This window comes from Meriones unguiculatus, chromosome 4, assembly GCF_030254825.1.
Source record: "Meriones unguiculatus strain TT.TT164.6M chromosome 4, Bangor_MerUng_6.1, whole genome shotgun sequence".
NCBI classification, from domain to species: Eukaryota; Metazoa; Chordata; class Mammalia; order Rodentia; family Muridae; genus Meriones; species Meriones unguiculatus.
This window is the reverse complement of record NC_083352.1, coordinates 123,940,530-123,966,153: the sequence shown is the minus strand read 5'-3', so window position 1 is coordinate 123,966,153 and position 25,624 is coordinate 123,940,530. Positions and strand designations below refer to the sequence as shown.

At 45.4% G+C, this 25,624-nt stretch overlaps 1 protein-coding gene across 2 annotated transcripts in view; it reads left to right on the top strand.

The window, feature by feature from the left end:
* The window catches only part of Asip (agouti signaling protein), a 69,637-nt gene extending 47,897 nt beyond the window's left edge, over window positions 1–21,740 (top strand). Inside the window, exons 2-4 of one of the 2 annotated variants that reach the window (XM_060383033.1) lie at window positions 16,962–17,131; window positions 18,742–18,803; window positions 21,564–21,740. In XM_060383033.1, the coding sequence (XP_060239016.1) occupies window positions 16,972–17,131; window positions 18,742–18,803; window positions 21,564–21,734 (393 nt within the window). In that variant the 5' untranslated portion in view covers window positions 16,962–16,971 and the 3' untranslated portion in view covers window positions 21,735–21,740. Of the gene's footprint in view, window positions 1–16,878; window positions 17,132–18,741; window positions 18,804–21,563 lie in introns of those variants that run through there. The other variant, XM_021640537.2, reaches the window with a different exon arrangement.
* Window positions 21,741–25,624: the final 3,884 nt, after the last annotated feature.

The following is a 25,624-nucleotide window of genomic DNA, read 5'->3' as shown; positions in this document are numbered from 1 at the left end:
ATGAAGGGAACAGAAACTTTCACACATTCCTGTGGGATTATAAATCAGCACAAACACTTTAGGAAAGCAATTTGGATATATCTAATAAAATTTAAAACAAGTACTTACCTTACATTTCTGGCAGTGCTCCAAATTAGTGAAGTAAATATCCAGGGCATGAACTTAAGAGAAAAAAGTAACAAAATAAGATCAAAGAAAAAAAAGTAACAAGAAAGAAGTTAATAGATAGGAAGGCTATGAGTCTCAGTATCTGCTTTGATACACTGCTAGGTAGAGACTTTCAGAGGCCCTCAGTGGTAGGCTCCTGTCCTGTTACTTGTTTTCTCCTACAACCAATGTCCATCCCACTTGTCTTTCTAAGTGAGGGTTGATCATCTTACCCAGGGTCCTCTTTCTTGTTTATCTTCTTTAGGTGTACAGATTTCAGTATGTTTATCCTATCTAATAGGTCTAGTACCCACTTACTAGTAAGTATATACCATGTCTTTCTCCTTCTAGGATACCTCACTCAGAATGATCTTTTCTAGATCCCACCATTTGCCTGCAAATTTCATGTTTTCCTTGTTTTTAATTGCTGAGTAGTATTCCACAATTTCTGTATTGTGTAAAAGTACCACAATGTCTGTATCCATTCCTCAACTGAGGGACATATGGGTTGTTTCCAGGTTCTGGCTATTACAAATAAAGCTGCTACAAACATGGTTGAGCAAATGTCCTTACTGTGTATTTGAGCCTCTTTTGGGTATATGCCTAGAAGTGGTATAGCTGGATCTTGAGGAAGCGCTATTCCTAATTGTCTGAGAAAGCACCAGATTGATTTCCAGAGTGGTTGCACAAGTTTACATTCCCACCAGCAATGGGGGAGGGTTCTCCTTTCTCCACATCCTCTCCAGCATGTGTTGTCACTTGAGTTTTTTATCTTAGCCATTAGGGGAGGAGGTCCTCCCCTATCAGTGGACTTGGAAAGGTGTAGGGAAAAGAAGAGGAAGGGATAGTGGGAATGGGAGGGAATGAGGGAGCAGGATACAGCTGGGATACAAAATTAATAAACTGTAACTAATATTAAAAAAATAAAAATTTAATTAAAAAAAAGTTAAAGCCTGTCTACACAAAGATGTAAAAAGAATGAAAGAAAGAAAGGAAGAAAGGAAGAGAGAGAGAGAGAGAGAAAAAAAAAGAAAGAAAGAAAGCTGAAACACTTGTAATAGTGTTTCTGAAGTGTATCCTTAAATGCTGATTCATCACCACTGGAGAACTAATACTGGTTTTGGGTAACTGACTACCCCTTAGGTAAAGATTAAAACTATGTAATGCGGGCTGGAGAGATGGCTCAGAGGTTAAGAGCACTGGCTGCTCTTCCAAAGGCCCTGAGTTCAATTCCCAGCAACCACATGGTGGCTCACAACCATCTCTTATAAGATCTGGTGCCCTCTTCTGAACTACAAGTATACATGCAGACAGAATATTGTATATATAATAAATAAATCTTAATAAAAACATCATATAAAAAACAAAAAACTATGTAATGCTAATTTCTATCACAGCATGTATGCTAACAAATTATAAAGCAGATTTTAGGCATCTTAGCGCCTACTACCTAAAATGCATACAAATTCTAACTATGAATAAAACAGAGAGGAAAAAGAAAAAAAAAGAAAAGAAAAGGAAGGAAGGCAACATGCCATAGCAGAGATTGACACAGTTACAAACTGATGTTTGAAAAGTGCCTCTAGGGGGCTGGAGAGATGGCTCAGAAGTTAAGAGCACAGAGTCCTAAGTTTAATTCCCAGCAACCACAGGGTGGCTCACAACCATATAGTGAGATCTAGTGCAACTTCTGGTGTGCAGACACACAGGCAGGCAAAACCTAATATACATAATAAATAAATCTTTTTTTAATGCCTCCAATACAATGGCTAGGGATACAGTGCAGAAGCAGTATTTTGCAGCAGCCCTGGGTTCTGTCCCCAGCACCACATGGTGCTGCCTTACACTGCTAGACATCCTATGACAGGTAATAAAGAGTGTAAATAAGACCACTTGCAGACACCTGTAATCCCAGCACTCAGGAAGGCAGAGGCAGGCAGATCTCTGTGTGTTTGAGGCCAGACTGGTCTACAAAGGGAGTCTGGGACAGCTAAGGCTACACAGAGAAACCCTGTCTTCAGGGGGTGGGGGTGGGGGAACCAGTGCAGACAATCTCAAGGCAACAAATTTGGAAATATACAAAGCACACAGAAGAAATGAAAAACCTTAATTGTCTTATGAAAATAAAATAAATTTGAGAAATAGGCTACAATATTTTACCACACTCTAAACAATGAGCTCTGATTGCTTTATCAGCTCAGACTTGGAAAGGACCCAGCTTCAGTTCCCAGCACCCATGACAGCTCACAGCAATTCATAACTCTAGTTCCAGGGGATCTAATGCCCTCTTCTGAACTCCTCAGGCACCAGGCACACACATGGGAAATAGACACATAAGCAGGCAAAACACTCATATATATAAAATAAAAATAAATTAGAAAAATCTTTTCAAAGAAGAAGAAGCAGCAAAAGAAGAAGCAGCAGCAGCCTGTCGAAGTGGCACACACCTGTAATCCCAGCACTCCAGGAGGCAGAGACAGGCAGATCTCTGTGAGTTCGAGGCCAGCCTGGTCTACAAAGGGAGTCCAGGACAGCCAAGGCTACACAGAGAAATTCTGTCTCGAAAGAGAGAGAGAGAGAGAGAGAGAGAGAGAGAGAGAGAGAGAGAGAGAGAGAGGGAGAGAGAGAGAGAAAGAGAGTGAGAAAGAAAGAAAAGAAAACAAGAAAGAAAAAAGTAAATCCTCATGTTCATGTCATGGACTAGGAAGATATATTGGTGGGACGTGCTTTTAGATCAAACATGAGTGTCCAGGTAGAAAATGAAAAGTCAAAGTACATGAAGTCACCCCCTTGACACCATAAATGTGCATACACGCATGCACTGGCTCTCTCTCTCTATCTCTATCTCTCTCTCTCTCACACACACACACACACAGAAGACAGAGAGACAGAAACAGAAGGAAGATCCTCATGTCCTCTTTTTAAGTTCCATTTTTAAATTTCTGTGAATTTATCATTCTAGGCTCCTGAAAAATTACCTCAAACTTTAAAAAAAAAAGATTTTTTTAATCCACATGTAGCCTGTGCTGAGGCCTATAATCCAGCACGTGGTAAACGCAGAAGGATCAGGAGTGAAAAGTCACCCTTGGTCCATCCCGAACTACATAAGACCCTGTCTCAAAAAACAAACAAAAAGGTTTGCGTCATCCAGAGCATCATAAATTGTGACCTTATAAATTTTAGCTGGTTCAAAGAAAAACCAAGAGAAGAGAGGAGAACCACCGCCTAATCCTTTTCAGAGCCAACACGAGAGCCGCTTCTTCCAGGAGTGAAAATTGTAGAGAGACCAATATTGATAATCCCCCAAGAGAGTCCACCAGCCAGGCAGGCCAGACCTCAGGCATCTGCCTAGTCGGTTGAGTTTCTCTACCGACGGCTCCTTAGCCCACCCAGAATCTCCCAGAGAAGCTCAATGAAACCATGCCTTGGTGGGATTTGTTTTTCCAGGTCAAATTACCAGGCCTAGGTTTCTTTGTGTTCCCTGGGATTAATTCTGAATTAAATCCTCATTAACTCTGCCAGTGGAGTAAGCCCAGAGCATCCATTTCTCTTCCATCCTCTCCTAACCTCCGTGTCAACACCAATTTCAGTCCCTAAGACTCGGGAGAAATATAGGGAGCGCAGACCACAAAACTTGTGGCCACTGGGATCAATCTCAACCCACCGCGGTTGCTGGGCTGAAAGCAAAAGGGTAAGATGGGGAAGGCGGCTTACCAGGGACATCCAGGGCCTTTAAAATGTCCCGCAGCATTGCTGCCTGGCACCCGAGGACAGGGAACTCACTCTGGCCTCCAAGGCTCTCCTTGGAGAGGCTGATCCGAAGCAGTCACCTGGCACTGTAAGTAGGCAGAAAACGGTCTTCATTCTGCTGCCCACAAGGATTCTACCTCCTTCGGTAGGGCTCCCTTTCGCACAGCCTGGGCTGCCGGACATCTGCTTCTGTAGACTATGCTCATCTCGTCTGCTTGCTGCTTTTTCCCCCTTTTCGGAGTGGACCTTCCAGCATCTGCCCTTGAGACCGAGAGGCGTTTGAAATGTTTGTGATATGACGGTTTTCTTGTATTTTAGAAGGCAAACAACAGGTGGCAAGCTTCCTCTGCCACGTGGCCTCCACGCTGGGGGAAACGCATGCGAGTTCGGTTGGCAACTTTAAGAACTTCTCAGTCACCCATTTCTTGGAAAGTTAAGTGAGTCTATTTGATTCATGGATTCACTGATTCAGAACCGTTAAGAGATTAGTGCTCACTTGTGCTCCCAGTTCTCTTTACCCTGCTTTTGCCATTCCCAAGCAGTAAAAACATAAAAAGCAAATTATTCTAAGTACTCCTAAGTGCCAAACTCCTTTAGATTTTCTTCAGCAAGTTGCTTGTAGGATCTGAGTCCAACCCACTCAGGCAGGGCAATATTTAGCATTTGGAGATCCATCTGTCTATGCAAATTAGTTCTCTTTGTATTCATTAGGGTCCAAGCCAATCACCAAAATGTCACTTATTGCATCGTGCTTTGTCCTGTGTAGGTGATGAATTTTTTAGAATTGATACCCAGTTAGATTCAATGTCCATGACATGGAAGTTTGGGCAGTGTCTGCAGCTGTGGACGAGTCCACTATGTTTCGGTGACATTGGATATTTGTTCTGATATTTCTTTTGGAAAGGCCGTAGGAGGCTAAATGGATGGCACATTAATGCCACTTTTGGTTTTCTTTGTTTGAGGGAGACCTTAATGGATCCAGAGAATCTTGAGCCACTGCAGAAAGCTCATGTATAGTGCTTTGGCAGTTTTCATGCTTTCCCCAGAGTTGTGTCAGTGTGTATTCTGAAGGTTTGCTCAGCTGAATTTCCCTGGTTCTGACTTGATTCTTTCCAGCAGGAAGTTGCCTCTAACAACAAAGCCCTCTCCCTTCCTCCTTCTGCCCCACAAAGTTGCAGGGAGCTGAGACATCGCTGAGCTACCTTCAGCCACATGTTGGGAGTTCAGAACACACTCCAAGTAAAAGGAGTCCAGAGAGGCTGTGACGTAGCTCAGTTCGTGCCTAACATGCATGAGACTTTGGGTTTTATCCCAGTGCTATATATATGAAACTGGACAGGGTACCAGGCATGGTGGCCAGCACCTTTAATCCCAGCACTGAGGAGGTGGGAGTCAGGCGGATTAGAGTTCCAGGCTGGTCTGGCCGATATAGTGAATTCCAGGCCAGCCTAGATACAGGGTACATGCCTGTAATCCCAGCATTTAGGAGGTAGAGGCAGGAGGATCAGAAGTTCAAGGTCATCCTTAGCTTTGAAACTCTTTCTCAAACAAACAAATACAATTCAGAACATCAGAAGATAACATAACTACTGGGAACAGAGGTGGGGGACGGAGGTGGGGGACACAGCTTCTAAAGGTGGTAGGAAAGCAGGCCGAAGGGAATGGCGTCTGGAGGGTTAAAGTGAGCATTTCATCAGCCCCTACCAGCAGTTTATTCCCTGTCCATCAGAAATGAGTATCAGGGACCTGGGAGACAAAGTCCACACTAACAAGCAGCTGTCTGGGTTCTGCTCCTTGGGAAGGACCACAGTTTCAAACCTTCTCCGCAGTTTGAACTCAAGGGCCTGTAAGCAGAGCCTGGGCCTCAGCTGAATCCTGAAGCAGGCTGTGCACCTAAAATCCAAATGACACAGGAAAAAAATAACCTCGGACTCATTTTCTCCTGCATGTTCACTCAATAATCAAGAGACTTGAGGGACAGTGTCGGTGGGGGTCCCCCATACACCATGCAAGCTAACCATTCTGCAGCAGACTCCGGCTGGGTGTTCTTTTACTCAGGACAGTTGTGACACTCTTAGAGACAGTGCCAGATCCCACAGTTAAGGGCATGTCCAGACGCCATTCGGAAGCCTCAGGTTGTTTTGTCTGGCGGCTGGACCACTCATCGCTGAGTTGGGATTTTCACAACCCCCTCCTCAGAACTCAGGAGTGTTATTAAGGTACATTGCAGTTTAGTATTATGGGATATCACACAGGATACTGACAGGCAGCAGATGAACAGGTACATGGAGGAAGACTTAAGAGGAGAGGCACCCAGCTGTCATACCCTCCCCGGGTGTACCACCTTCTGGGAACCTCCACGTGAACAGCTGTCCAGCTGTTCTCTGCACCCTGCCCATTGGAGCTTTTGTTACCTCGGTGTGATTGATTAACTAATTGGCTGACTTCTCCTTTAGATACCCTCCCCTGGAGGACATAGGGCACAGAGCCCAAAGATCCAACATTTCCCCTTACTGGGCAGCTTACAAAAAGGCGCTTCCCTCTGGAGATTCTGAGACCTAAGAGTTGTATGTAGGGAGCCAAACATCAGTGTTGGGTTTTGAGGAGGGAGAGGAGCAAGGACTCAAGAGAGAGTGCTGAGCTGCACGCACCCAGCCCCTGGGAAGCAGGTGAGAGGCTTCCAGGTTTGAAGCCACTCTGAGCTCCACAGTGAGGCTTTCAAATGAGACAGAAGAACAAAAACAATCTCCCACATCAAAGACTCAGAAGGAGGAGATGTAGGGATGCCGAAGCTAGCCAGTGATCCAGCCATGTGCAGAGGTGGAAGAAGCAAGCTCAATGCCAGAGGAGGAGCATAAAGGGTCAAGGGCAAAGTTTTGAGAGTTTGGCATATCCCACCAACAGAAAATACCATGTGTCTATAACATGATGGTTTAGAAGGTGAGTCAATCAAATGAACTCAAAAAGGTAGCAAGACCTTATCGGAAGTCTGAATTCTATTTCAGGAATAGAGGCAAGCCAGCTGGGTGGGGTGCCTGCAATCCCAGCTCTCAGGAAGTGAAGCAAGAGGATCAAGCATTCAACCCAGGTTGCTACATGATGTGTTTGAGGCAAGCCTGGGATACAGGAGACACTGTCAAAAAAAATTAAAATCGAAATCAAAACAAACAAACAAGTGCCACAAAGAACAATGGGGGAAGCTCAAAGGTTTTAAGCAGAGAGTGATGTGATTTGAACTGTTTCGGGGAAAAAACAAAAACAAAACCCTATGGGAGGAATGAATGGGACAGGACAGAATGGAGAGTTGTTGAAGTGGCATTTATTCGTCCAAGCAACAGTGAGGATGGCTCAGCCTGGGTACTTGTAAGCTTGCGGTTAGTGAGTGGCTCAGCAGTAACTTTTAGGATTGGGCTATTGGCAGCAAAACTACAAGCTCAGATGTTGACAAATCCTTTGTGCTTGGTGGACCCTGACTTTCTAGTGTTCCCCACCAGTCATAGCTTAGGCTGGCTTTAAAAAATCCCTCAAAACTCTGGGCTCTGTGCCTTGAGTTGTCTCTCTTCAAAACCGCCCTTAAGGAGGCAGTCTTGAGAAGTGAGTACAATTTATGGCCAGAGCTTCTCCTTTTCATCAGTCCCTTCTTCCCTTAAAAGTTCCCTTCCCAACCTCAGCAGAATTTGTCCTCAGAATGCTGCTCTTGGAAAAAGGGAAGAGTAGTCCAGTTATGCAAACTGCTACCAGCTTAACCATGTCGGAGGTCATTTGTTCCATTACCTCAGTGACCTTTAAGACATTCTATGGCAACTGGGTAGATAAAGGTGGGAAGGCCTTAAATTCCATTTTTTCCTGGGGACAGCGCCCAGTGGTGAGGTGCTTGCCTGGTGAGGACTCTAGCTAGAATGAGCTTGGGCCTTCTGTAGCTTGAATCACAAAGTAGCAGGATTTCAAACAATATAGGTGGGCTGGCACTCCACATCGCTAGAGACCAGCTCCAGCACACAGGGTGAACCACAGTGAGTGGTAGGCCGCAGCCTCTGCGATGACCAGCTGTGGCTGGTGTTTCTCTCTGTACTTTAACTCTTAATCTTCCAGGCTGGTAGCTTTGCTATTTGGGGCTCTCTATATATACAGTTTAACTCTATATAGAGTTTAACTCCCAGGGGCTGCTGGTCACAAGAGCCTCTAAAAGAAAAGAGAAGTAACAGGGAATTAAATCCTGAACTTTCAAACTCAGGGTCTGAAGCTTTATCAATTGAGCTATCCAGGCCTTTTGGTTTCTCTGCCACCAAAACAGCTCTCTGGCTAAAAACTTTCATTGTTTAACAGCAGAGGGTCTTCATCAGTTAAGCTGGGTGGCTCTTTTAACTCAGAGTACAAGCAGGGCCGCAGCCCTGACAGTTTCTTGCTGTAAATAAAGGGGCTGTAAAAAGAAAAACCTTAGTTCCTTTTAACTTAATGGCTCAGCAGTGAACAGCAGCTTCCTGGAAGCTAGAGTAGTAATAATACTCAGACTGCTTATCACTTATTAAACTTGAAATCATGTGAAAACATACACACATTTGGCAAAGTAAGCAGATCTTTACAAGCCTCACACACATATGCACACATACAATCAATAGACAAAACAAGGGAGCTCCCAAAGACACCATTCATCCACATATATGTGAACATACAGATATAAGCATACATGTATACATCTATACATACATGTAGACAATATAGACAGACAATTAGGCAGATAGACACATTTTTGGATGAAGTGGGTGGCCTCAACAACTGTTTAATTCTGTCTTGGGTTTTTATATTAGCTAATGCAAAGATTATCTATGTATGGAAAAATTATATCATCAAAAATAGATACAGTTATTACATAAAAAGGGGGTACAGTAGGACTATTGATCCTAATATCTAGATACTATAAAAAGTAGGACTATTGATCCTAATATCTAGATACTATAAAAAACAGGACTACTGATCCTAATATCTAGATACTTTATTATAAGTTTAAAGAAAGAAATGGTTTTATCTATATGCTCATTATGCGTTCAAAGCAGAAGTTTTATCTTTTTCTTATTTCAAATGTACATTATGCATTCAAAGCAACTTTTTAATATAATTTTTATTTATTTAAATTTATTCACTTTGTATCCCAGCTGTAGCGCCCACCCTTGTTCCCACCCAAACCTACCCTCCTTCCCTCCCTCATCTCCTCTCATGCCCCTTCCCCAGTCCACTGATAGGGGAGGAACTTCCTCCCCTTCCATCTGACCCTAGTCTATCAGATCTCATCAGGACTATCTTTCATAGTCTTCCTCTGTGGCTTGGTAAGGCTGCTCCCCCCTCAGGGGAAGGTGATCAAAGAGCCAGCCACTGAGTTCATGTCAGAGACAGCCCCTGTTCCCCTTACTAGGCAGCCCATTTGGAGACTGAGCTGCCAAAGGCTACATCTGTGCAGGGATTCTAGGTTATCACTCTGAATGGTCCTTGGTTGGAGCATTAGTCTCAAAAAGACCTCTGGGCCCAGATTTTCTGGTTCTGTTGTTCTCCTTGTTGAACTCCAGACCCTTACAGGTCTTTCTCTCTCCCCCTTCTTTCATAAGATTCCCTGCATTCTACCCAAAGTTTGGCTATGAGTCTCAGCATCTGCTTTAATACTCTGCTGGGTAGAGTCTTTCAGAGACCCTCTACGGTAGGCTCCTGTCTTCTTCCTTGTTTTCACCTTCTTCCGATGCCTATCCCATTTGCCTTTCTGAATGAGGACTGAGTATCTTACCCAGGGTCCTCCCTCTTCAAAGCAACTTTCTTATACCAAGGTTTTTCTAAGAAATAGGTATTGTCTTGTCTTGTAGAGCTAACCATTTATTTTTTGTTTCTATATTCATATGTTCTTTCTTATTGTGGTGCATACCTGGGTCTTATCCTTGGGCTAAAACTAGAATGAATGTATCTCCTTGATTATTAATTTGTTTCAGTCTTGTTTCCCCTCTTGTCATAAATCAAGTGTGTGACATAGGAAGGTTCACAGAGCTCCTAGCAGTTTTTGCTATACTGAAGGAAGGTTTTTAAATTACTTGCATTAAAATCATCATAGGGGTTATGAAATCATCAGTTGGTTTAAACAGCACTATGTCATGAGGGTACACTTCAAAATAATCTTCAGGAACTCTTCCCAACAGAGTGAAGCAATGAGCAGTGAGGGTCTCTGCCATGCTTGATAGATGAGACAAGCGTGGAAAGGCAGTATAGCAACGATAAGCAGTCTTGAGGCAAAATCCTTGGGAGCTCTTCAGAGTAAGTGATAAACATAGACTTTGGCCGCATCACGCATGTCCAGCCCCCAACTGACAACAGTGTTGTCCATTGCTCACGAGTCCCTCTGACCCTTGTATAAGTAATATGGGATTAAACTGTTGATTCAACCACACCATGCATGTTCTGTCTCATGAGCTCGGCCCCTGCATCTCAATTAGTCTTCACCAAAATCCTTGTCCTTTTCTGACTCTGATCTCCCAGCCACCCTTCCACCTCTTTGCAGGGGTCATAGTAAGTGTGTGCAGCAGCATGTCATTTATGGTAGAGAAAACATTTATGGTAGAGAAAACTGCCTCCTGGCCCGGGCTGTTGCCTCTAGTGTCAGAGCTGCTTCCTGATCCTCCCACCAGGCCTCCATCCATTTCTTCTTCTAATTAGGACCCCATGATACTACAGTTCTGCTATTTGGGGGATGGAGGGTTTTTTATTTTTTTATTTTTTGGCACACTTAGAGGCCCAAGTCATGCATAAACTTGCTTTTGGAAGACTGAAGCTACAGAATAAAATTTAAAATATACATTTAACTTCATGCAACTAAATATGTTTTCACTAGTTAGATTTTTATTTGTAGTCTAGTTTTATTAGACTGAATCTTTATCAGTTCTATGCATCATAGGCTAACAGAAAGCTTCAAAATAGTGTGCTAACTATTCATGATGCAAAGTTTTTTTTCTAACAATCAAAACTTCCTAGGCCTGACTCTTGTCTCATTAAAAACCAACCTTGTGGGCTGGAGAGATGGCTCAGTAGTTAAGAGCACTGGCTGTCTTTCAGAGGTCCTGAGTTCAATTCCCAGCAACCACATGGTGGCTCACAACCATCTATAATGAGATCTGGCGCCCTCTTCTGGTATATATGTAATGAATAAATAAATCTTTAAAAAAAAAAAAAACAACCTTGCATTAATCTGAAGTCTGATACATTAATGAGATTAAACAGTATTAGTAAGAGCACAAATGACTTTTCCAAGATAACATCTGCCTTATTAGTCATTTGTTTGTTGCTTGTTTGTTTATTGTGTGTGTGTCACAGGTTGACATTGGTTGGCTTTCTCTACTGCTCTCCACGTTATCATTATTGTTGATGGTAATTTTTTTATATACAGGGTCTCATATGTAATGCTGGCTGGCCTGGAACTCGCGATGTAGACCAGGCTGACCTCAGACTCACAGAGAACTACCTACCTCTGCCTCCCAAGTGCTGAACATACAGGTGTGCACCTCCGTACCCAGATTCCACCTCAGTTTTTTGAGCCCTCGTAATGGCCTCCTAATTAACCTGGTCTTGCTGCCTGGCCAGCCTGAGGAATACCCCTGGCTCCACCCCCGTACTTCACCTCAGTGCTGGGATTGCAGGCAGGCTCCCCCAGCTCTTAAGTGGGTGCTGAGGCCCCCAGCTCATGTTTGTACTGCATGTTCTTTACCCACCAAGCCGCCTCCCTAACTCCTTATATATATTATTATTATTATTACTATTATCATTATTATTGGGGGCCAGGTGTGCCACAGCATGTGTGAAGGTTAGAGGGCAAGTTCTCTTTTGAGTCAGTTCTCTCCATTACCCGGGGCCCCGTCCTCTACTCTTTGGCACAGAGTGTCGTGTATCCCAGGCTGGCTTTGTACTCCAATGTATCAGAGAAAGATCTAGAACTTCTAGTCCTCCTGCCTCCACACCCTGAATGCTGACATTATGGGTATGCATCTTTATGGAGTGGGGGGTGGAAAATCCAAGCCATATTGTTAGGCAGGCACTCTCCCAACTAGGTAGCATCCCTAACCCCACACCTTTAGTGCCTTTTAGTGTCAGGCACTAAAAGTGTCTCATGAGCTCAGCCCCTGCATCTCAATTAGTCTTCACCAAAATCCTTGTCCTTTTCTGACTCTGATCTCCCAGCCACCCTTCTCAGCGCGCTCTCTCTCTCTCAGCGTGAGAGAGAGAGAGAGAGAGAGAGAGAGAGAGAGAGAGAGAGAGAGGAGAGTGTGTGTTTCCTTCACTCTTTTAGGCAGGCATGACCTCGAACTTGGAATCTTCTCCCCTTAGTCTCTCTTATGCTGGGATTACAGGAATGTGAGTCCATGACTTAAAATGTAAATAAGGAGTTTGAGATATAGTTCAGTGGTAGGGTCCTTTACAAGGCCCTGCGTTAGCTCACCAGCACTACCAAAAACTCAAAACAAACCAAAAACAGTAAAAGCCATTCGTACACAGAATATATGAAAAGTATCTGAAATACAAAGAACACAGACATTGACAATTCAGCATTAGCCAACATTAACAAATGGTAAATAAACACATTTTAATAAAACAAGCCAGGTACTATGGCCAGGGTACCTTACAAGCAATGGGTAAGAAAAACATGGAAAAGAAAGGCATGATGGCACACACCTGCACTCCCAGCATCTAAGAGGCAGAAACAGAAGGATTGCTGCAAGTTCAAGGCCAGCCAGACCACCCTGAGTTCAAGGCCAGCCTGATCACCCTGAGTTCAAGGCCAGCCTGACCACCCTGAGTTCCAGGACAGTCTTGACTTAGTATGAGACCCTGTCTCAAAAAAAAAAAGGGGGGGGGGAGAAGCAAATTTAAAAGAAAAAAGTGGGAAGAATGGGCTTCACACAGGGGCCAGGGAGCAGCTGAGCCTGACTGGAATTTATGCTTCTCCACTCAGTTCCAGCGAACACAGAGGAGTATGTAAAAAATGAACAGAGGAGAAGCAAGGCTGGAAAGATGGCAGGCAGCAGCAGGCTGTGGCTTGCCCTGCAGTCTGGCAGCAGTCTTCTAAGTGTTTGCCCCTACCCCCTCCAATTCTTACCCCTTCCATTCCCACACCGCCTCTAGAGGGGTTTTTCGATGGTGCACGTATGTCTTCTTCGTATCCACCGCCTGTCAGTCATTTTCAGTGGAAGACATTGTCCAAGCTGCTTGCCATCGCTCATAAGTGTGATCCCCTGTGTCTACCTGCCATCTCAGCAAACCTTTTGTAGCTTTCAAATGCAGCACTCCCTCTGCCTTGGGGTCCTCTCACCCCATATATCTCTTAGCACTCTTAGGAACAGCCCTGTAATTTACTTCTCTCATCCAGATAGCCAGCTGCCTTGTCATTACTTTACAAATTTATTATTCTTTGTCTAGAGAATATAAAAGCATCGTGCTTTGGGCACTTCTTTAGACTTCATTCTTTTGTGAGGATCCCATATACACATAAATTTAATAAAACTTTTATGTTTTTTTCTCTTATTAATCGGTTCTTATACAATTAATTGAGTTCCTAGATCCAGCCAAAGAGCCCACATAAGAACTAAGAGGGGGTTGAGAAGATCTCTTTCCCCTCTACATTCACATAATTGGTAAGTGATGGAGTCTGACCACAGATTCGAAATTCTGTCAGCTTCACTGTCCTACCTACTTTACACAAAGAATTGTGTCTAACTGATGAGATTGGTCCCTGTGAACAATTGAAGGACAATAAGGTACCAAACAATGTCCATGGTGTTGAATTTAAGAGCAAAGAAGGGTACAACAAGGGAGAGCATACTATTTGGCTTGGCCTGACTAAAAGACAGGGCACTGGGAGACGGGACAGGACCAGGAGGGTGAGAGATAGATGAGCAAGGCACTGGCTGAGCAAGAGAAAAGGAGGAGGATGGAGTCGGTGTGACGTTTGTTCCGTTGAAAGTGAGGCCAGCGGTGGTGGTGCACGCCTTTGATCCCAGCACTCAGGAGGTAGAGGCAGGTAGACATCTGGGTTCAAGGCCAGCCTGGTCTACAGAGTGAGTTCCAGGACAGGCAGAGCTACACAGAGAACATCTGTCTTGAAAAGCAAAAGTGAAGCTGGGGTAAAAGTCAAGGGGACTGTTTGAAGGGAACATAAAGTCAAACTTGGTGAGAAAATAGAAAGATAGGGGTGGGGAGACCAAGATAGAGACCAAGATTCTCTGCTAGGGAATGTGGTCCCTGGACGAAGGCCTACTGTAGAGTCAAGTCCTGCCCTTACTTTTCATGTTCAAGGCCACCTGTACTCACCTGTGAGTGAGGGAACCTGGGAGAGGTTTTTGGTTTTTGTTGTTGTTTGTTTCTGGTTTTTACTAGCCTAGCTGATTCTGCTCAACATCCCATTCAGAGAGTGTCTGTGAGGAAGGAAAGAAATACTCACCTCTGGAGCATGTATCCACTCAGCCAGTCTCAGCTGCTGTGTCTTTGTGCCTGTGAGTCTTTTACTACATAGGCTGTGATCATGGTGTTAAAAGAAAAGGAAAAAAAAATTGGTAAAATGTGAGCCCTGAAGGCAGCCTAATACACTAGCTTATTCTGCTGCAGGTTGAAAGGGGCATCAGAGGCATCGGAGAAGAAGAGACGGGAGAGGGAAGAAGGAAAATATCAGCCATTATTTGCCGTGCTGGAGAAAATTTGAACTCTGGCTTTTGTTTTGTTGTTGCTTGAAGTCTGGTTTTAGATCTAAGCTACTTATAAGATACAACCCCACCACGGGGTGACAGGACAGCATCCTTTAGGGTGCCTCAGGCTAAAAGATGGGTATGGTGACTCATACCTGCAACCCCAGTCCTGAGAGCTCAAGCTTAGCCTGGGCTACATAGAGAGAGCATGTTTGAAAAAAACAAAAAACAAAAAACAAAAAACAAAACAAACAAACAAACAAACAAAAAAAAAAAACAAGTAGCACACACACACAAAAGCCTGGGGCTGAGAAGAAAACTCTCAACCCATGCTAGCTTAAAGCAACAAGGGAAACTTTGTTTTTTGTGAAAGTCTGGTAAGATGGTCTTCAGGCAAGACTTGATCTAGTGGCTTCTGTGTTAGCAATTTTTTTTTGGGGGGGGCAGGGGATTTGATCTAATGTAACAGCCCAGACTGACCTTGAACTTACTATGCAGCCAAGAATGAACCTTGGACTTCTCATTCTCCTGAGCGCTAAGATTCTAAGTGTACACTGCCATCCCCAGCTTATGTGGCTGCTGGGAGTTGAACCCAGGGCTCTTTAGTCTGCCCACTGAGCTAGGGAACCTTGATATGCATGTCCTCGCTGTCACTATCGTTTTGAAAAATTAGCCTGGATATGAATACAAACCACAGATGTGGTCCATTTCTCTCACTTTAGCAAGAAAGAAATAGGAGCTTGCCAAAAAGAGCAGTTTTGCCCAGAGTTGTACATCTTCATTAATGCTGAGCCAAGATGAAAAAACACAGCAGTCAGGCCACTGCCCACTCTCAACTGACTGGGCTTTGTGAAAGCATTTGGTGGTGAATTTATGGCAGGCAGTGCCCAGGCATGAAAAAGAAGATCTGGGGCGACCAGAAGAGCTGGCACTAGGGCCCATGGGTGGGGTGACTTCTGAAGGTCAGGACCATCCCCTACAATTTCAAGAAGATTGTGAGGGATGACAGCCAGTTGCTTGGGTCTTCTGCAGTGTAACAGATGTGCAGAAAGCCTGATGCCGACTGTCTTGGTGTTTCTATTACTTCAATAGAACACCATGACCAGAAGCAACTTGGGGAAAGGTTTACTCCAGGTTGCAAGTCTCAGGTCACAGTCCATCATCAGAGGACGTCAGGCAGGAACCTGGAGACAGGAGCTGATGCAGAGGCCGTGGGGGAGTGCTGCTTGCTGGCTTGCTCTTCATGGCTTGCTCAGCCTGCTTTCTGATAGCACCCGGGACCACCAACCCAGGGATGGCACCTCCCACAGTGAGCAGGGCCCTCCCACATCAATCATCAATTAAGAAAATGCACCGCAGGGCTTTTCACAGGACAGTCTGTGAAATTTCTCAGTTGAAGTTCCCTCTCCCCGAATGACTCTGACTCTGACTTGTGTCGCGTTGACATGAAACTGGCCAGCACACTAACCAAGCTGACAGTGGAGAGGAGGGGGCAGGGAGCTGCACAGGAGAAGGTAGCGTCAGAGTGAGCAAACTATGTTACTCTCTTGTCTCCAACAGCACTCATGCCTCCGGTGGAGAGAACCTTGGAAACACAGACCCGGGCTTTTCCAAAGCCAGAGAGAGAAATAGGGCCGTGGGGTGGGAAGGGGTGGGGATCTGATAGTGGCAAAAGGCATTTGAGGGAAGAAATCTGCTAAAAAGCCATCTGCTCTTTCAAACTCCTGCTAGCAAATAAAGAAACCCATTTAGCTTATGTTGACATGTCCCGACACATCCCTACGTACATGTGAACGCTGTGGGGTCAGCAGGGAATCCGGCATATGATGACAGACACTTGTGGTCAGGGGCCTTTATCCCCCATTACTCTCACTGAGCTCTAGCTTCTTTGCTGTATTCTCTTCACCTTAGATAGACCTCTGCCACTGGGAGGCACTCCTGGAGGTTTGGGGGAAGGGGAAAGGTTGTTGCCCTTTCAACAGTTCTGTTTAGGCCTAAGGTCTCCTGGGACTGCTGCTTGTGCAGAAAAGGAAAAGAAAAAAAAAATAAAGCAAGAAAGAAACAGAAAGAGTCAGTACTCCGCCCTCTGGACAGCACAAACCAACACAATGCATTCTTGTCCCCTTTGCTTCAACCTCCCTCCCTTCCTAGCCTTTCTCTCTTCTCCCCATCTCTCCTTTTCTGTCACCTCCCTATATCAACATCCCTTTCCTGCCCTCAGCCTTGCTAGACTTCCGGCTCTGCTGAGAGACTTGTGTGGTAGAGTCAGACCACCAGCCCAAAAGCACACAAAGACAGCAGGAAGGCACAGCCCTCACCACCATCTTCTCCCCAACCCACCACCTTCTCTGTCCAACTTAGGCTTCTCAGGATGGATGTCACCCGCCTACTCCTGGCCACCCTAGTGGGCTTCCTGTGCTTCTTCACCATTTATAGCCACCTGGTACTCGAGGAGACCCTTGGCGATGACAAGAGTCTGAAGAGCAACTCCTCCACGAACTCACTGGATTTCTCCTCTGTTTCTATCGTGGGTAAGTCGCCTGGCCTGGGACCCAGACTCTAGGCTGTGACTCATGAGAGGGGGTGAGAGGGGGTACAGTGTGGCAAGCCTGTTACCCAGACTGCTTCCAGCATAGCTACAAATTGTTCTTACAGCATCCTTGAGTGCTTGGGTTTGAGAAAGCTTTGCATGTCATCACTCGAAAACCAAATTTACTGTGTCAGAGATCGAGGGAGCCTCAAGTCAAGATGCTTGGTGGACTTGGTTTAATTTAGCATTTATGAAACTTAATGAATCACAGAACTCAACAAAACAAACTTTAGGTAAGCCATGGGCTGGCTGTAAGTCTTCAATAAACCAGTCTTGCCATGGGATGGGAAGTTACAGGAGCATCAAAGTCTGTCATTGGAGAGCTTATAGTTTGATCTTAATCATAACCAGCATGGGCTAATGGCAGAGAGCATGCTGAGTCCATAGGGCCCGATCCAGTTCCTATAGCCAAAATAACACACATCGTGTGTCTGTGAGATGGCTTCTGTTTTATTTCTATTTTACAGTAGATGAAACTGAAGCTTACTGAGTTCCTAATGGGCAGAGCCAGAATCCAAACACAGGCAAAATTATACAACTGGGCACAGAAAGATGGTCTAGTCTAGACATATCAGGGAAGTTAAAGGAGAAAAAAAGAGGAGACATTATTTAATTAATATCCCTTAATTATTACTTTTTTTTTTCCCTAGGCAGGGTTTCTCTGTATAGCTCTGGCTGTCCTAAAACTCACTCTGTAAACCAGGCTAGCCTTGAACCCAGAGATCCACCTGCCTCTGCTTCTCAAGTGCTGGGCCTAAAGACATGCACCACCACACCAGCTGATATGTCAGATTTTTAAAAATATTTTTATGTGAATGGGTATTTTGCCTTCATGTATGCCTATGCACTGTGTGTAGGCTGGTACCCTCAGAGGCCAGAAGATGATGTTGGAACCCCCTGAAACTGGAGTTACAGGCAGTTGTGAGTCACCATCTAAACAAACGCAGACGCAAACACCAAGTACTCTTAACTGCTGAGCCATCTCTCCACCCCGTCAGACTTTTTGTTTTATAAACATACTTTACTTGTGATAGAACCTTTTATAGATGAGAAAACTGATTGTCAAGGAGAAAAATCATACAGCTGGTATATGGAGTCAAGTCAGGTGTACCCAGCTCTGAGCTTTGATTAAAAAAAAAAAAAAAAGGTAACACAGATGTGTCCAGTAACAAAGGCTGAGACCATCTTCAAAGGCTTACAGTGTCTTGCACCTGCAAGGATAAAACTAAAATGGAGTACCTGGAGTGATCAAGCATCAGTCGAAGTCCAGCAAGATCAAAAGACCGGTCTCTAACAGATACCACTGACAGATCCTAAGTCCCTCGTGAGCTTACTCTTTGTCTCTGCTCAGCGCAGAGTACACTGCTCTTTGGGTCTGAAGCCAGGCTAATAAGAACCTGCTGGCTTGATTCCCGTAATGTGATTCATCCGGAAGTCCCTCTTTCTCTCCTCCACCCTGAGACTTCCCAGAGCCCCCTCTGCTCCTCCCACTTCACCACAGCTTGGGCCCCTAGAAACATCTGGCTTTGCTCTGTCTCCCTTTCTTTGAAGCGCTGAACAAGAAATCCAAGATCAGCCGAAAAGAAGCCGAGAAGCAGAAGAGAGCTTCCAAGGTAGGCCTGGGCGTTCTTAAGAGGGGTGGGAGGCCTGCAAGCCATGGCCGAGGACCAAATGAAAGATGTCTCCAAGCCTACCAGAAACAAAAGAATCGAAAACTAAAGGTTTCCTGGCCTAGAGCCTTGAGGCAGACTTCCATAGCAGCCAGACAGCCTAAATTCACTGAGCAAAACAGTTGCCTGCTAAAAAAGTTTCCAGTGCTAGTTAAGCACCCCCAGGCCTTCCTGAAATCTGTCACTCAATTCTTCTGGGTATTTACCTCAACCCCAGCCACTGCAAAACCACTCTTGCTGTGCCTGAGTTGTTTTTTTTTTTTTCTCTCTCTCTCTCTCCTCCTTTGCAGTTCTGAGGAGCAAGCGCCAGTGCCTTGTGCATGCTGGACAAGTGCTCCACTACTGAACCATATGCTCAGGCCTGGTTATTGCCAGCAAGCCTTTGCTATGCAGCACTTCTCCATCCTCCTTGTGCAGAGCTCCCAGAGTGCTGAGATGACAGGTCCATGCCACTGTGCCCAGATGTCTCCCCTGTTTAAAATTCAGAAAATGTAAGGAATAGAAAAGAGAGGTTGGGCCAGGTATAGGTGGCACATGCCCCCAAAACTCAGGAGGCAGAGGCAGGCAGATCTCTGAGTTTGAAGCCAGCCTGGTCTACAGAGCGAGTTCCAGGACAGCCAGATCTACATAGAGAAACCCTGTCTCAAAAAGAACAAAAAAAAAAACAACAACAACAACAACAAAAAAAGGAAAATAGAAATTGAATATGGGACCACACAGCTGTGTTCCCGGTATTTAGGAGCTGGAAGCAGAAAGATCAGACGTTCATGGATGAGCCTAGGCTGTACACTGAAAAATAGAAGTATGACAGAAAACTAACATCATTTGCTGTACCTAGAGTAAAAGACTCAGCAAAAATAAAACACTGTTAGCTGAGCCTGGCCGCACAGGCTTGCAATCCCAGCTGCTCAGGAGGCTTAAGGCAGTGGGGGATCCCAAGTCCAAGGGCTGGTGGAGCTGTGCAGCAAATCCAAGGCCCACCTGAGCAAAATGAGACCCTGTCGTCACAAAACAACAATTTTTAAAGGGTGGGGATGCAGTGGAGTAGTCAAGCCTGTAACATACGGGCCCTGCAGGGCATGGTGGGGGAATGCTACTAACGATGAAGGCAGCTTAATGTTACTGCCTGCTGAAGGCTGTAAGTCCGTGGTCTTCAACCCTTTAGCACAGTTCCTCATGTTGTGGTAACCCCAACCATAAAATTATTTTCATTGCTCCTTCATCAGTGTATTTTGTTACTGTTATAACTACATATCTGTGCTTTCTTTCCCCCCTATGGTCTTAGGCAACTCCAAAGAAAGGGTTGTTTGACCCCGAAGGGGTAGTGACCCACAGGTTGAGAACCACTGCTAAAGCCTGCTTCATTAAAAGGCAGTTATGGTGCATTGAAAAAGCAATTAAGGACACATTAGGATCAAACAGAGCCTTTCAAGCTAAAAGAGAGAGAAAAAAGAATGCTTTCCCACTAAGGGATTAAGGACCCTTTCATGCTTTTGGACTTACCACCTAAAACCATACTGCCATCAGACAGGTTCCTACATTTCGCTAAATGCCAGACTGAGGCATTGTTGAAATGCACCTGCTATTCCTGTTTTAGTGTGTCTCCGCTAACTGTATCGACCAGAGCAGGGAGCACTGAACAAAATATATAAACATGCTAGGTGCTGGGAATACCGCAGTAGAAAGGTGATTTCTGCTGTGTGGAGAAAACGGCCACAAGTAAATCAATAAGCAACTTTAAATTCTTAGATGAGACATAGTGCGGAGAAATTAAAGCATGGTGAAGGCCTAAGGAAGGAGCATTAAATGAAAAATTTAGCAATCTAGCGCAATATCCAGTAGAAACATAGTATATAATTTTTTATTTTCTAATAACCACATTAAAATATTTCAGACTCATTCTATTTAAAGTGTTAATATTTCAACATATAAACAACTTTTCCTTTTATGCAGTCTTTGAAATCTGGTGTATAGCTGACACAGCACACCAATTCCAATGCTTAATGTGGTCCTAGTAAATGTGATGTTTTCTTTATACTAAAATAGAAAACTCAGTTCCTCACTTGCACTGTATGCACCTTATTACTCAACAGCACACCTGACTGCCAGTCAGTACTAGAATGTCTCTAGGCTGTGGAGTAGGCGCCCAAAGAAGTGAGCAGAGGAGGGGCACAGGAGGAGATGAGGGAGGAAGGGTGGGGTTGGGAGGGGGTTACAGTTGGGATACAGAGTGAATAAACTATAATTAATATAAAAAAGAAAATTTTATTTTAATAAAAAGATACAGATTTAAAAAAAAAAAAAGTGAGCAGAGACCAAACACAGGGGTCCTCCAGGGCCAACAGAAAGTGTGTTTCTCCCCAGACAAATCACTGAGGACTCTTTAAGCAGGTGATGCGGTCAGAGGAAGGAATGGCTTTCTTTGGTGCCCTGGAAGAGGGTCACTCTAAGGTAATGAAGACAGTGAGTGGCCCAACCCAGTGGCAGCGGGTCAGAGCGATGGTGAGAGGCTTGAGGCTTGGCGCTTGTTGAAAACTGGGGTTGAGAAGGGTCTCCTCAGTAAAGGGCCAGGTCGGAGTGAGGTAAGCGGAAGATGAAGGCGGTGTGCAGGCTGGGGTAGTGGGCAGGCGCCCGGTGGGTGCCCCGTGCGCATGCCCTGGGACGGCGTGACCCGCTCAGCAGCCCTCCACGTCTCTCCTACAGAAAAAGGCTTCCAAGAAGAAGGCGGCGCGCCCCCCGCCACCCACGCCCTGCGTGGCCACCCGCGGCAGCTGCAAGCCGCCGGCACCCGCCTGCTGCGACCCGTGCGCCTCCTGCCAGTGCCGCTTCTTCGGCAGCGCCTGCATGTGCCGAGTCCTCAACCCCAACTGCTGACGCCGCTCCGAGGCTGCGCGCGCGGCTGCTCGAAGGGCGACTGGGCGGGGCTTCGGGGTCTGGGGCGCTTCTGGGCTGGGGGCGGGGGCTCTGCGGGTGGCGCTTACGGGTGGGCGTGGTCGGTAGTTGTGGCTTGGGTCCGCTTCCGCCAAACTCCGGGCTTTCGGGGAAACCCAGCGGAGGCTAAAAGTCAGAATACAGCGTTTTTAGTCTGCGGGGAAATTGTGGCTGTTTCTTTAAAAGAACCAAAGCTTCCGGCTCCTTTACGGAGTTCTGGTCCTTACGGAGACTGCACACGCTGCGCCCCTGACCCTTGGGAAACTCCGTCGTTAGTGCCCGACAGCGTCTTGAGGCTGGACGTGATGCTGCTGGGTTCTTTTCCTCCTGCCAATCCACGGGGAAAGGAACCATTAGGGAACGACCTTCCAAGCTTTTCAGCCATTCTCCTCCTAGGGAGGAGCACAAAAATCCAAGACATGCTCATAAGCAGTTTCAGCCCGGCGGGGTTGTGCTTTTGCTGTGGGTTTCTAAAGCCAGAAGGGTCTGGATTGAGCAATCAGTTGAGCAGTCTGTTGGGCTCTCAATTAAAGGCACCACCCAAACCCACCCCTTCCTCCATCCCAACGGCACACGGACCTGAGAGTTTTTCTTAGCCAGGCATCAGTCCCAGGTTGGTTTGTTTGTTTGTTTTAATTCCAATACCCTAGCGTTTAGGCGAAGCAAAATTTTAGATAACCTTCCTTCCTTCCTTGGCCAGTAAGAAAGCAAAGTGGGGACTGGGGGCGGGGCTTGAAAAAAAGCGGCAATCGTACTAAATTATCAAGAACCAAGTGCCAAAAGTGTTCCAGGCCGTTCCTGAAATCCCACAGGTTCTTAGTCTGTGAGAAGCCGAGGTGCCGAAGTGTAACTTTGGAAGAAGCGTGGGAGGTAGCGCACCTGGAGAAAGGAGTCAGTTTGGGGAGCAGGTTTGCTAAGGAAAGACCAACAAGGAGGGAGCAAACGGACACCTGTGCGACTAGAGAAAGGGCTCTAGATAATGTCCTCAGGACTTGTCCTTGGCTGTGGTGCCTGTAGGGCTAGGAAGAAAGGCTGAGAAGGTGGCGCGCGCAGAGCCTTAGCCTGAGCTGTCCAGCCCCCCACAACCCCGCAAATTAATACAAAGCCAATACCAAAAGAAAACAAACAAAAAACTCTGCCCCCCTCCAAAAAAATTCTACAGAGGCTATAAGACAAAAAGGTTTGACGCCCTTACTTGAGCTCTCATAACCACGAAGGAAGAAGGAGAGAGATTTGTGTGTGTGAAGACAGAGAGGCCTAAGGGCCGATACAGGTGTGACCAGCTTTTCAGGCCTCTGTGCTCTGTCATTTGCCATTGTTGGAGACAGCTCACAAGCCCACCAACCAGGACCCACAGAGCCGTGTAACTGCCACAGTACACAGGCACCCTCAGATAAACATCACACAAGAAAAAAAAATGCAAATTCTACTGCCTCAAATCACCCTTCTTATCACAAACCTTTTCCCACGTAGAGACCCAGGTTGTGCCTCGGGTGACACACTTACCTCATGTGGAAACAATGAGGCTGACACTTTTACCCAGCCACCACCTGGACAGAACACAAGAAAAGACACGTGCTCCAGGCAAAACTGTCCACACAGTGCGGGCGTTAGGCAAGGCCTTTTGTCTGTCTCCCTGGGCTGCCATTTCCTTATCTTTAAATGAGAAGTAAGAATTTCCTGCTGTCCTTGGTGAAATCCAGGACGTTATTTCTCTGGGCCCCCGTGGAGTAGCGCCACACACCCACACCCATGCTCACAGAGAAGCTGCCAGTCCTTTGCTTTGTTTTCTGTCGTTTAGGCTGCAAGCCCACGAGGCAGGAACATTTTGTTCCTTGTATGGCAGCTGCTGCTGGTGATAAGAATATTGGGGACACATTGCAACAACTGCTCCTGTGTTTTCCTGACACTGGTCATCGAACAGGTACTGTTTGGCTCCTAGCAGTGAGGCTGGGAGGCAAAGCTCAGGACTCAGTATTTTTATTAATGCTGCATGGGGGTTTGTCTTTAATTTGGTTTTGTTTTGAGACAAGCTATCACTGTGTGTGGCTCTGGCTGGCCTAGAACTAGCAATGTAGACCAGGCTGGCCTTGAAATAGAGATCCGCCTGCCTCTGACTCCCACTGCTGGGACTTAACACAAGTGCCACCACCCCTGCAGCCCATTAGTAACTAAGTCATTGGATTACTGGATTTAGACAAGGACTAACACCGAGGTTCACTGTATATCTCATAGTGTAACTGCTCTAATGGAAAAACTCCAATATGGATATTGTCCCTGCAGAGCTTAACGGTGCAATGGGTCATGACCCCTGGTCCTAATAGAGGCAAGAACAATTGTTAGCCTATGGGATCTCTTCCCTCACATGTAGCTCTTGGATCCATTGACTCGGATCTCTTGTTTAGGTACTTTCCTGCCCAAGTTTTCCTTCAGCTTTCAGATGCTGAGATTCTTCTACTCTTTCAGAAACCCTCTGTAAGCTTTAGAGCCCTAAGATCATAGCTCCAGGCCTCTGCAAAACTCTTCCCACTTTGGTGACCAAAACTGAAGCTCACATTTATATCCAAAAGTTATGATTGTGTATTATGAGGACCTTGGTCCAGCTCTACTGCGATTGTATCTCCTTCCCGCACACACTCTGTCCTGGAAAGATTCACGCCACTGTTCATCATTTCTTCTCACAGGCACCCTAAGTTCTCATAATGTAACCTTGAGCAAGTCCCTTATTTTTATTTTTATTTTTTTTTTTGCATGAGGTCTCATGTCACCCAGGCTAGCTCAATTCAGGCTAGCTTCTAACTTCCGATCCTCCTGCCTCTACCTCCTGAGTGCTAGATGACAGGCATTAAACCATGTGCGGCTTTTGGTTTACAAGCTTTTAGAGATCCACCTGACGGCTCCCTACCAACCTACCTACACTCTTCAGTCCAAAAGTTGAAATCTTTTAATTGTATTTATTATTTATACAGTATTCTGCCTGCATATACACCTGCACACCAGAAGAGAGCACCGGATCTCATTATAGATGGTTAATGGTACGACCATGCGATCGCTGGGAATTGAACTCAGGACCTTTAGGAAACAGCCAGTGCTCTTAACCTCTGAGCCATCTCTCCAGCCCCAAAAGTTGAAGTCTTAAGGAATACTCTCATAGCACATATGTTAGAAGAATGCCACACACACACAAAAACTGAAATCGGGGATTAGACACTAACAGCACCCTCCTATGTCATCATCCTCATCAACCACTTTGTCTTCTGGTTTGGTTTTGGAAGAAAGTTTAAATCACCTGGAGACCTAAAGAGGTTTTAAACAGGTTACCCTGTAACCTCACACAGCCGTCTATTAAATGGAAACAGCAGGGTTTATTTCAGAATTTGGTCCAGGTGTCTTTTCAACATGTTAAACTTTAATGCATAGAAGATTTAAACATTCATGTTTTTCTTACATCTCTTTAAAGGCTTTGATATTTTTAAAAGAAATTAAAGCTTATGATTTCACAGAAGCAATATACTTCAAAAAACCAAAACAAATAGTCTCAGAGGCAGAAGGCCTGTATCTGGCAATCACAAGGTCTTTATTCTAAATTCTTCCATCTGTTTCAACAAGCACAGATGTAGCAACTCTACCCACTGACAGGAAATTACCCTTCTCCAATAAGAGCTTTATTAAGAAACTCAGCTCCAGGAGCCAGTTCACATGTGTGGAGGGAATGGGATAAGTGAAGAAAGTGATTTGAACCAAATTAGCCAGACCATCTGTAGCAACTTTCAGGTACATCTAAACTTTTTACTCTGTCTTCTTCCCAGGACTAAAGATGATATGTAGGTTGA